The sequence below is a fragment of the Neovison vison genome, chromosome 2 (assembly GCF_020171115.1).
Source record: "Neovison vison isolate M4711 chromosome 2, ASM_NN_V1, whole genome shotgun sequence".
In the NCBI taxonomy this organism is placed as follows: Eukaryota; Metazoa; Chordata; class Mammalia; order Carnivora; family Mustelidae; genus Neogale; species Neogale vison.
The window spans coordinates 21,724,837-21,737,766 of record NC_058092.1 but is presented as its reverse complement, the minus strand read 5'-3'; the positions used below and the strand labels follow the sequence as shown (position 1 = coordinate 21,737,766).

General features: G+C 38.4%; 1 protein-coding gene across 13 annotated transcripts in view; it reads right to left on the bottom strand.

Annotated features, from left to right (window-relative positions):
- EPB41 (erythrocyte membrane protein band 4.1) overlaps positions 1-12,930 on the bottom strand; it is a 106,529-nt gene that overhangs the window by 82,134 nt on the left and 11,465 nt on the right. For 12 of the 13 annotated variants that reach the window (XM_044237606.1, XM_044237607.1, XM_044237602.1 and 9 more), the window contains exon 4: positions 3,196-3,238. In XM_044237606.1, the coding sequence (XP_044093541.1) occupies positions 3,196-3,238 (43 nt within the window). The remainder of the gene's footprint in view (positions 1-3,195; positions 3,239-12,930) is intronic. The other variant, XM_044237613.1, reaches the window with a different exon arrangement.

Here is a 12,930-nt window from a genome sequence, read left to right as displayed (position 1 = left end):
TAATAACTGTATTATAGCTATATAAGAAAATTCCTACTTTTTAGGATATTTTAGGGGTGGAGAGGGATAGAGAAGGTAAAGGACTTCTTGCTTTTGCTCTGCATATTCCAGAAAGAGGTAGAAGTGGATAGCCACACTGAGTAGGGGAGATCTCTCTTATTCACAGCCAAGGGAATTAAGCTGGGAGGAGAGGGAGAGAGAGATTGATAAACCTCCCAAGGAGATTCAAATGAATAAATGGGTCTGAGGGAAATTTCAGAAAAACAGCAAAAGCAATACCATCTATAGAATATAGGTAAGGGTATATGATAAATAAATAAATAAAAACATGGACTAAATCACCCCAAATTCATGAAAATTGATTTCTTTGGCTAGGGAGAAAAGAGGACAGGATTAGGAAGAAAATAAAAAAGACAAAACTTACCAGTACTGTCCTATTTTAAGTTGAAAGCGTTAACACATGTTAATTCTGGGTGACGTGTACATGGGTTATTTGTTACATTAGCTTCCATACTTTTCTGTGAGTTTTTAATATGGGAAAAATCCTTCTAGTGAATATATATTTCAATTTTAGATGTTCATTTTTTTGTTCTACTTTTAATAATTTACCTATAGGAACATACATGTGTATGTACTTATATGTTATATGAGTGAACCTGAACTTATATAAATGTTCACTGTAACCTTGTTTGTAACAGCAAACTATTGAGAATAACCCAAAATGTCCATCAAAAGGACTGCTTATATATATATTGTGCTACAACTATGTAATCAAAGAAAATTTTTAAACAAACAAAATAAATTTACATGTGCTGATATGAAGAATACTCCAAATTATGTTAAATAAAAAATATTTGTTCCATATTTATATTAAATACATATTATATCTATTTAATCTATTTATGTAAAATATACATAGTAAAATACAATATGCATGTAAAACACATGTATTAAATACATATTTATATTATAATATGTGTCTGTCTATGTACACTCAGAACATCTCTGGAAAGAACCCAAGGAATTAAAGGATGGGGTAGAAGGGTGATTTACCTTACATTAGATTCATCAGTATCTTTTAATTTTATTCCACATATTTATATCACCTACTTAAACAAATTTTTAACTATATATAGCATACACAATGCATATATAATATAATGCAATACATAACATATAACAATATATAACAGTCCCCCCCTTATCCATGGTTTCACTTTCCCATGGTCAACAACAATCTGGAAGCAGATGATCCTCCTGACCTAAGACTAAGCCACAATGCCTGCATCATTCACCTCTCTTCATCTCATCACACAGGCATTTTATCACATCACATTATCATAAGAAAGGTGAGTACAGTCCAATAAGATATTCTGAGAGAGAGACCACATTTTATTACAGTATTATTGTTATAAGAGTTCTATTTTATTATAAGTTATTGTTGTTAATCTCTTACTGTGCCCAATTTATAAATTAAGCTTTAACAAGATACACACGTATAAGAAAAAACACAGTATATATAGGGTTTGGTACTATCTACAATTTCAGGCACCCACTGGGGGACCTGGAACATATCTCCTAGGGACAAGGTGGGGGCAAGAATCCTATACAGCATAATTCTATTTTTGAAAGGCAAAACTTATATATGCCTAGAAAAAGTCTTGTAGCTTATACCAACTTAACAGTGATTGTATCTAGAGGATAGAATTTAGGGGCCTATTACTTTCTCCATGATATATTTCCATAATATTTAAATTTTTCACAATGGGTTTATATGATGTGTGTGAAGAAAAATAGTTTTTTAAAAAAACAAAATTCTTCTCTTTGGCTTAATGAAATGTTTACATTTTGATTCCTTAATTCAGTTTGTGCTACAGACGAGGTTTTCCTTTCCCATGTTACAGAAAGGGTTTTTATTATTTTGTAAAGTTTTTAAAAATGACAAACGCTGGTTCTTTTTCTTAGCAAGACTTTTTTCCATAGCCAGAGATATAATCTACTAGATATTCTTCTCCACTCATCATAAATTCTGCTTTAACTTTTCTCCCTAACCAGTCTTCTTGTATAATCATTTGTTCCTAAGTAATATTGAATATTAAAACAATTTTCATTGACAAGGATTTGGAGTTGTGTTTTTCTTGTCATGCCTCAAATATTCCAAAAATGTATTGCTCTTACTTACATTTTATTTTATTTTTTATTTTTTTAATTTTTTATTATTTATTTGTTTGTTTGTTGCTCTGACTTGCATTTTATTTATTTTTTTTTTGACTTGCATTTTAAAATAACATTTTATAGTATGGAGAGCTGCCAGTCCAGAGGAATATTTTGCCTTTCTATCTCAAGGAATATAAATTATAAATAGGGTCTAAAAGAAAACATTTCACTACAGCAAGCTTGTTAAGAAACAAATGAAAAATAAAATCTGTTTTCAGGAGATAGAGCTAAAACTTACTAACCATGATAAATAACCTTTAGTGCAGTTCCTGAAAATTTCCTTAAAAATTAACCAAACCAAAAAGACATTAAGTTGTAAACAAGAGAAAAAGAATCTCTACCCCTTAGCTAGCGCTTTGGACCTAGAACTACAAAATACTAATCTGCACTTTATTCAACCTAGAAATATTTATCCCAGGAGAGCAGTCTGAGCAGGGGTACAACAGTAATATATACCAGAGGGCTTAACATTAGAAGAAAAGTCACAACATCAGAGGGCCATTGGCAAGGAATTCTCATTTTTCTACTAAGAGAAGAACTAGTTGGAAGAAGATTGTTGAAAATGGACAAAAAGAACTACAGAGAAGAAAACATGAAGAAGGTTAGAATGCAACTGTCCAGAACAATTTAAAAGGACCAAGACCAGGCAGCAAACTCCTTTGAGAACTGACTCCCATATCCTTTTTCTCTTCTCATCTTTGTTCTTCTCAAACTTGTTTTTCTCAACCATTCCAATCTTCCCCAATTTTGCCTAGTTGTAAAGAAAAAAATATCAAGATCTGCCCTACATCTCAATAGTGTCCACCTCTGCTGTATCTTCTGTCATGGAATCTCCTCCTTCCAAGGGAAGGTTTATCTCAATTTCAGAGCCACCTGCCATAGCCAGGATTCTAAAGTGACTCATAGCCAGAAAAAGGTGAAAATCCTCTGACCTACTAAAAGAAAGAAAGAACTATAAAAAGGGCTATATTCACTTACCACGAACCTGCTTTTTTATTTCTTTGGCAGAATCCAGCCATGTCTGTAAAAAGAAGAAAAGGCATTCACACACAGCTCCAAAACACACAAACCACAGAGTACCACAGCAGGATTACTGGCCATTTTCGAATAGATTCTCTAGGTCAAATCAACATTTCTGATATTCTCTGCACTAATTTCACACAGCATAGTAAATGTGAGCAGAAAAACAGGGGGCCAGACAGTTAGGATTGAATCCTACCTCCACTACTTCCTAGCTGAGTCATTTTACACATCTCTGTATCTGTTTTCGCATCTACTAGAGGAAATTAAAATGAGACACTAGTAGTAGTGACTATCTCATAGGCTTATTGTGAAGATGAAATGAGTTAATATATGTGAATCTTTTAGTAGACAAGAAATGCTAAATAAGCATTTGCTATTTTTATCATTCTATAAAGAGTAGTAGAGATATAACCAGGATTAATAAACATCACCCAGATCTTATTCTTCCCTCCAACTCTGCCCTCCAATCTCATTTAAGTTTTCTATGTCAACACAGCATCTGATACATGTTTCATACTCAGTTAATATTTACTGGATGAGTGATTATATTGTTTTCCCTGACTACTCTTGCCCATGCTAACTCTCCTTTTACTGTTTACCAACCCCACTTAGAGTCTACATGCCTTTAGTGGAAGGCTCTTCAATTCATGGTGGACCATGAAAAATAATGGCACATGGAAAGAGCCTCACCATTAACATCTTTGCAGACTCCTTTGGAAATGCTTAAAGACAGTAATTCCTAAATTAAATTGTTTAAAATATTTTTATTGATATAAGAGACATAAAGAAACATACCTTAAACATAATTGTATAGATCGATAACTAATCAAAGTGAACACATGAGTTTAACATCATCAGCATCCAGCAACCCTTCTCCTACTTCCTCCCAATCCTTCTCCATTCCATCTTCCTAAAGGTTTAAAACTGAATTTTAATGATATTTAGAAAAGGAGAGTAAAGTACCCCTCCTCATCCTCTATCAACAAAGACAAAAAGCACAAAGTTACAATTCTATCTGCCCTGCTCAAGAAATGAACTTGAATTCCACAATCTTATATTTGATTATATACTACTTTAACTGTTTTATTAAGGTAGTCATCATAAGAGACAATAAGTATGACAGGGAGGATTAATTCCTTTTTCTGTTCCCTTTCCCCACAATTAACACAGAAGATTAAGACATGTGTTAAAAATATACCACTTAATATAAAAGTGTTCCTTAGAATAAAAACTAAGCACACGTTTGTTTAAGCCCAGTCAGAAAAGCAGTAAACCTCATTTCTCATTATGATTAAAGAACTTTAAGTTGTTGTAGGTCCAAAGGCAAAGGAAGACTTCAAAAGTACCAATTAGTAAGTTTCTGGAAACTCTGAGAATCATCATTTATACCGTGCAACCCAGAAGTCTTAATAAAGACTACTTCTTACCACTTTGGAATGAAACATCTCTCACCATAATGAGGCAACTCTATATTTTCCACTTTTTTAGAGAAATCCCCCAAGGTAACCTGAAGCTGCCAAGTTTCTTACAGGGATTTTTCAGCCTTTCTATGACTCTGGAGCTAGAATTCCCACCAATTTGACATAAAGAGGGCAAACCCAGATTTGTATCAGTCACATGTGACTCCACAGTATAAGTGACCTTACCAAACAAATTATTATGGCCTCAGTATCTAGACCTCCAAATCCAAATAAAAATCAATGTGTACAAGATAATAAAAATCACTGTGTACAAGAATAGGTACTTTTATGCTCAATTTAAATGATTCATTTGACAGCATTTTATTTAGCCAACAGATATTTGAGGAGCGACCCCATGTGCTAGGCAATGTAGTTTCAAAAGAGGATTCAAAAATAGTACTTGTCCTCAAGGAGATGTCAGTCTAATGGAAGAGGTGGATAGGGAACAATTGATTCGTTCATTCTAGGTGTGAAAATGAGGATGACAGTGAGGTGTGAGAGCGCTATGAGGAGGGTGTTCTAGGAGCACAGAGGATGTGCACCAAAATGGATTGGGGATAAGAGACAGTTGGAAAATATTTCTCAAGAGAATATTTGGGAGACCTAAACCCCATCTTCATGGACAAACAAGTTAGCCAGGCAAAACAGAAGAGGGAGTAAATAAAAAGGCACAGGGTATAAGAGAACATGATACTCAATTGCTACATGTAGGTGAGCATAGCTGGAACACAGAGGTGAGGAGGGGAGATACAAAACAAAGAGAATGGTAAGGTTCAGATCATGGGGGACACAGTATTTCACAGGAAGAAATTTGGACTTTATCAAGTTCCAGACAAGGGGAAGCCACTGAAGGATTTAAAACAAAGGAGTGACGTGAATTAGAGGAAGCCGGACTGTAGAAAAGGAGACAAAATGAGGGGTTGCGTTGAGAATGATGATTGTGGTACAAAAGAGAATAATGGTTATGGGTACAGGCTTGGAAGGCAGACGATCTTGAGTTCTAATCCTGTCTCAACTTCTCTACCATTTACTAGCTGTGTAACATTATATAAGATCATCTAAGTCTCAATTTTCTCATATATAAAATTGGGATAAAATTACCCTCCTCAGGGAGCCTGGGTAGCTCAGTCAGTTACCCGTCCAACTCTTGGTTTCAGCTCAGGTCATGACTTTGGGGTCCTGGAATCAAGCCCCACGCTGAGCTCCCTGCTCAGTGTGGAGTCAGCTTGAGGATTATCTATCTCTGTTCCTCCCTCCTCTCTCTCTATAAAATAAATAAATACATCCTTTAAAAAAATCTACTCCTCACAGAGTTTTTATGGATTAAATTATTTGATGTATATAAAAAGCACATGACCAGCACTCAATAAATTGTGCTGATAATGATCATCCAAACGACTTGATAGGATGAAGTCTATGGTACAGAAAAGAAAGGTGTGCATTAAAAGACATATAACAGAATGTTCTTAGCAGCAGTATTCTTAAGAGCCCAAACTATATACAAGCCAAACAGCCATCAATAGTAGAATACATACAGTGTGGTATAGTCAATGAACTTTTACACAGACCTGAGAAGGAATGATCTATTGCTACTCACAACATGGATGAATCTCAAAAACACAACTGAACAAAATAAAAGAAGCCAGACCTAAAAGAATATATGCATGATTTCATTTTTACAACACAATTTAAAAAGCTAACTTTTTAAAGTTAGTAACAAGTCAGGCAAAGCTAACTTGTTGTGATAGATGTCAGGAAGACATTTGTTACTTTTAATGCGTAGGGTGGGAGTAGTGATTGTTAGGGGGTGGAGGGAGGGGCTGGGAAGGGGCACAAAAGGGGATTCTGGAGTCCTGGTAATATTTATTTTCTTAACCTTCTGGGTATTTACACAGATGTGTTCACTATGTAAAAATTCTTTGAAATACACACGTATGATTTACACACTTTCCTGTATTGTGCTAATAAGCAGTGAAGAAATAGAGATAGTTATATGTAAACTAATTTCTCAAGAGAATGGTTTTGAAGGAGAGGTGAAAGAGAGGGTTATACCTAAGAGAAAGAGACAAGAATTAACTTATAAAATAACAAAATATTGAGAGGACAAAAGTTATAGAATCTTATCTTATTAGGGATATATTTTTAAAAGATTTTATTTATATATTTGAGAGAGAGAGAATGAGAGAGAGAGAGAAAGCATGCATGAGCAGGGAGGCCAAGTAGACACTTGATCCCAGGACCCCAGGATCATGACCTGGGTGGAAGGCAGGCACTTAACAGACTGAGCCACTCAGGTGTCCTCTTATTAGGGATCTTAAGACATCCCCAAAATTCAATTCTGGATAATTTTCTATTTGAATACTTTCAGTTACAAGGATTCCTTTTATTTTTTTTTAAGGATTCCTTTTTTTTTTCCTTTAAGATTTTATTTATTTATTTGACAGAGAGAGAAAGATCACAAGTAGGCAGAGAGGCAGGCAGAAGGAGAGGGGGGAAGCAGGCTCCCTGCTGAGCAGAGAACCTGATGTGGGGCTCCATCCCAGGACCCTGAGATAATGACCTGAGCCGAAGGCAGAGGCTTAACCCACTGAGCCACCCAGGCACTCCTAAGGAATCCCTTTTAAGGGTCTGTTTTGCTGATCATTTCTTGTGAGTTAAATAAATTAACATTTATTTACTTACTTATTAAATTAACATCTTAAACAGAACTTATGTTTGTGCTTTAAAAAGTATCACATTCCTTCTTGAGCTTAAAAAAAAGTTTCTAGGGCTGCCTGGGTGACTCAGTCATTAAGCCTCTGCCTTCAGCTCAAGTCATGATCCCAGGGTCCTGGAATCGAACATCACATCAGGCTCCCTGCTCTGCAGGAGGCCTGCTTCTCCCTCTTCCACTACCCCTGCTTGTGTTCCCTCTCTCACTGTGTCTCTTTCTGTCAAATTAAAAAAAAAAAACTTAAAAAAAAAGTTTCTGAATAATAGAGCTGAATAACAGTATTAGCCGGATATAGATCTCTATTCATCCAACTGAAGAATTACAGGTCTTGCATTTACTCTCCTACTTTAAAACACCTTCTCACATGTTGTCTCTTTCATTTGGAATACTCCAGCCCAATTTCTTCATATGAAATATTCCCAACTATCTCTTATAATTCAGATCTTACATTACCTTCACAGAAAAACCTTTCTTTGTGGGTGCCCATCTTACTCCTGCCCCCTCGTCAGCCTGGGAGTTCCCTGAGCAAAGAAACTACATGTTTTACAGCTCTGCCTGGCACAAGGTACACGCTGTCTACTCAATACATGCTTGATGGATAAATGAATAAACAAACGAAAAATGCTACTGAGATATAAGGCAGTGTCATATAAGTAAGTAAAATGAATAGAACTTTTCTATCTTTTGCAGCAATTATAACCTTAGGTTATAAAGGGTTTTTTTGTCGTTTTTTTAAAAGATTTTCACTTATTTGACAGACAGAGATCACAAGTAGGCAGAGAGGCAGGCAGAGAGAGAAAGAGGAGGAAGCAGGCTCCCTGCTGAGCAGAGAGCCCGACGTGGGGCTTGATTCCAGGACCCTGAGATCATGATCTGAGCCGAAGGCAGAGGCTTAACCCATGGAGCCACCCAGGCACCCTAGGTTATAAAGTTCTAACAAAAAACCCTAAGAAAGAACATGCCCTGAGTTGGCCATCAGCTACCTTTATCTGGATGCCCTAAAACTCTGCATATACATATAAGTGATCTATACACATCCTTGTCTTTTGAGGTAAAAGACTTATCTATAAGCTCCACAAATCTGTCTTCCTTAACTTGAGGAACAACCATTGTTTATGCTTCTGTTAGTATGTTGACTTCAAATCACTGCTCCAAGATGTTTATAGAAACTCAATAGTGCAGTAATACTAGGTCTGACTCTAAGTGTTTAAAAAAAAAAAAAAGCCACATTTAAATCCACTAGAGATGTCAAATCAAATCTTCAGAGCAAAAGACAAGATCCCAAATACAGCCTCCTACTCTGCAAGTGTGTTTACAAAATTCATTTTAGTCTTTCTGATTTACCAGACAATAAAGACACAATCATTATTGTACTTGCCTTCAAAACTACTCATGAATCAATTTAAAACAATGCATTCTTTCAGATGACTATAAGTTAAATGCCTCACAATATTAATTTAATATTCACTCAAATGGTGTTTGTTATTTGCCTTTGCAAGGTAAAAGACCCTCCTGGCTATGACTGATGATCTGCTCAGTTGAAAATTTGACTCCTAAGGTAAGAAAATCCATCCACACAGAAAATGGAAGGAAAGAGAAAGAAGACCATATGCCATTGAATTCAATGAACTCCTCATTTAAAATTTTGAATATTGGGGTGCCTGGGTGGCTCAGTGGATTAAAGCCTCTGCCTTCAGCTCAGGTCATGATCCCAGTGTCCTGGGATGGAGCCCTACATCAGGCTCTCTGTTCAGCAGGGAGCCTGCTTCCCCATCTCGCTCTCTGCCTGCCTCTCTGCCTACTTGTGATCTCTGTCTGTCAAATAAATAAATAAAATCTTTAAAAAAAATAAAAAATAAAATTCTCAGTATTTACCAAAAGAGCTCAAGATTTTTGCTTAGGGAGGGAATTTGGAAGGGGTGGGGGAGGAAGTAATGTGAGTGACATTTCTCCAAGGAAAAAAATCCTTGATTCATTCATAAACAACTAAGCAGGAATAAAATGTAGGAAACAACTATTTAACTCATCATATAACTTTGATTCATAGTGGTAATAAATGTCTCATAGGGCTATAGAAGTTTGCTTCTAACTGCTTTTCCTTTTCTCCAGTCAGACTGTCTGGCAACAGGCTTGTTATTATGCAGCCAATAGGGAAAGAGCAAGTAAGCCATGCCCTCTGAGGAAAAAGTCCATTCAATTAACTTTCCTCCCTTCTAAGGTACCCAACTACATACAACAAAACGCAAAGATCCAGAATTCTTTTTTTGTTTTGTTTTGTTTGTTAAAGATTTTATTTATTTATTTGAGAGAGAGAGAGACACAAGTAGGGAAAGCAGCAGGCAGAGGGGGAGGGAGACGCAGACTCCCCACTGAGCAGGGAGCCTGATGCAGGGCCCAATTCAGGGCTTGATCCCAGGGCCCCAGAATCATGACCCAAGCCGAAAGCAGCCTCTTAACAAGTGACCCACCCATGTGCCCCCAACCAGAAGTTCTTAAGGAGAGAACTTACATATACAAAGGACAAATCTTAACACACAAAAAAAGACAACAGACAACGGACTGGGACTGGAAAGAGGACAGTCATCTCTGTTTGTATTATGGTTCACATTTTTCCCCCTTACAATTCGAGAAATGTTAAAAAGAAAACCATAAGCCTAAAAGGCATCACTTAGGTTAAGGCCCCAAGTCAGTAAACCAAGACCTAATATCTAACCTAACTACAGTTTCAACCACCAAGAAATGTAATCTTTAACTAATTAACATGGAAATTTTCTGGTCAGCACTAAGATGTTTACTAATAGACTCTCTGTTCCTCTTGGAGGGTGACCTTGCCTTCAATAGTGGATTCTTTGTTAATAATTTCGTCTTTTCCATTCCCTCTCTACCTTAAAAAACCTTTCCTCTAGGCCCTCAGAGCTCCCTCTACTTGCTAGGTGGAACACTGCCCAATTCATGAAATGATTACTAAGGCCAATTAGATCTTTAATATTTACTTGGTTGAATTTTTGTAACATAACAGGAACTAATTCTGTACATAGGAAACAAAATCTGAGAAAATAGACAAAATGAATAAAAAGCTGAAGAAGAAATCATTTAGGAAGGAGCAAGAGGCAAGGAATTTCGGGAGGGAATGGACTGTGTAGCTGGGAGGAAGCCACTCTTACTCTGCCTTTACAGGCTTCAGTCTTCTCATCTCTGAAATGAGGGGACTGAGCCCCAGCAGATGTTCTAACTCTAGTATCCTTTATGTTTTCAGAATGACAGAAAATTTGGATAAATGACTAACGAACATTAATGGCTTTACACATTAAATCATTTCGTGAATCTCTGTATACTTCTAAAGAGCATATCTGGAAATGTGGCTTATTGACAGTGGATATGCGTAGGTAATGGTGACTACAATGAAATCAAATAGCGTGACAGGCGCAGCAACTCCTTGGTGTCCAGGGCAGGTCAGTGGCTGCAGAAGCCACTGCAGGAGGGCCCTTCCACAGGTCCCCCTCCACCCTCCATGCTGGGGATAAAATTAAGCAACAAGAAGGAAGCAGTTCAGGGCACCTGGGTGGCTCAGTGGATTAAGCCTTCAGCTCAGGACATAATCTCAGGGTCCTGGGATCAAGCCCCACGTCGGGCTCTCTGCTAGGCAGGAAACCTGTTTCCCTCTCTCTCTGCGCCTGCCTCTCTGCCTACTTGTGATCTCTCTCTGTCAAATAAATAAATAAAATCTTAGAAAAAAAAAAAAAAAGAAGGAAGCAGTTCACGCAGCATCAGTGGACTGGGACTAAACCAAGACTGGGGCCCTACAGCCTAATCTCCATTAGGCTGATAATCGCCAGTGTTGCCTACCTCCTTCTGGGTTCCTGGGCCAGCAGGATGCTGGGCCGAGATGAGGAGTCCGCAGCCAGAGACACTTATCCTGTCCCACTGGCAAGGAACCAATAACCAAGAAAGGAGCACCCCATCAGGGCTCACTGCAGAAACCCAGTCAGTTGGTTCCAGGGCCTGCCAGTTCTGCAGGGTGCCTTCCTGCCACCGCCAGCAGTCCCGTCCCAGTGCCGGCACCAATGTTGTGGCTGTGACAAGGCCTCCTCTTACCAGACCAAGTAGCCATGTGCTGGCTGGTACACACCGGCGCCTGCCCCCTCTGTGTCCCAATCGTCCCCAGACCTTCTGCTATCCCTCCAAGCTTGTAGCCCTCGGCCACACACACCATGCCACCAATGTCCACCCCTATCCTTGCCCACACTGCTCCAAGACTTTCTCATTCCCCTCCAGATTGGCTGCACAGAGCCTGTGTCATGACCCCCCATGGCACCAAGCAACCAGGCATGGCCACAGCCCACCATCGCTGCTCCAAACTGCACCTAGGCCTTTGACCAAAGATGCATCCTGCTGCTTCATCAAGGCAGCCAGCATCAGGCTGACACTCTGAGGCAACATGAGCGAGCCCTCCCCTTAGCTCATGGTCCCCTCTGCCACCAGCTTGGGTCAATAAAGAAAAGGTGGCATTTCTAAGCTGGGCTGGCAAGGAGATTGGCTCCACCTGGGCTTGAACTTACAAGGCTGAGGAACTCTTTCCTCACCTGTTTTGGGGAGGGGAAGATGTCACCCACAGAGAGTTAGCACTGAGCTCCAAACCATGGACTTGGAGCTGTAGTTCCAAAGCAAGTCCTGACTCCAGTTTCCCTCTCCTCTTCATATGGCAAAAGTAAAAAGTCTGCCACCATTGTAGTTTGGTGAGGAGTGTGGGGAAACAGGGTCTCTCCTTACTGTTTTAAGTTAAACTGGATCCTCCATTTTGGGAAGGAAGGAAAGAAGGAAAGGAGGAATGGAGGAAGACAGTAAGATTCTACTAGCTTAATTCTACAAAGGGAAGGTCACACAAAAGATCATGAATCAGAATGGCTCTGGCCTACTCCACAGCAGCACTGGAAGCCAGAAGACAAATGGAGCAATGCCATCGAAATTATGATGAAACTTCAAGTGTAAAATTCTATACCCAACCAAACTAACAATCAAATGTGAGGTAAATAAAGACATTTTTCAGACATATAATATCTCAAAAAGATTATGTCTCACATGCCATTTCTCAGAAGAAGCATTCTATCAAAACACAAGGAAACGCTGGGACAAAGGAATTTGGAGAAATATCACATGAATGAGGCAAATCAAATCCCCAGGATGATGGTGACAGAAATACCAGGGACAGTTACGCATGAGCAGAAAGAGCAACTCATCCATAATGAAGAAGTATGACTCAAGAGATAGCATATTGAAAAAGGACTGTCATCACCAAGATAGCTTTTGGTACTGTAATGGCCTTTAACCTGACAATGCTAAGGTAAGTCTTCTCCAAATTCATTTTTGTGCAATATTTGCTTGGCAAGTTCCTGCTTTCACTTCTATGCCCTACTTCCTGAATTAGCCCAAAGACCCTCATTTTAATCCAAAGAAAAACTCTACTTTGACCTATTTCTCAGAGCTGGAGGTTGGTCACAATGAATTTAGAAGCAGAAA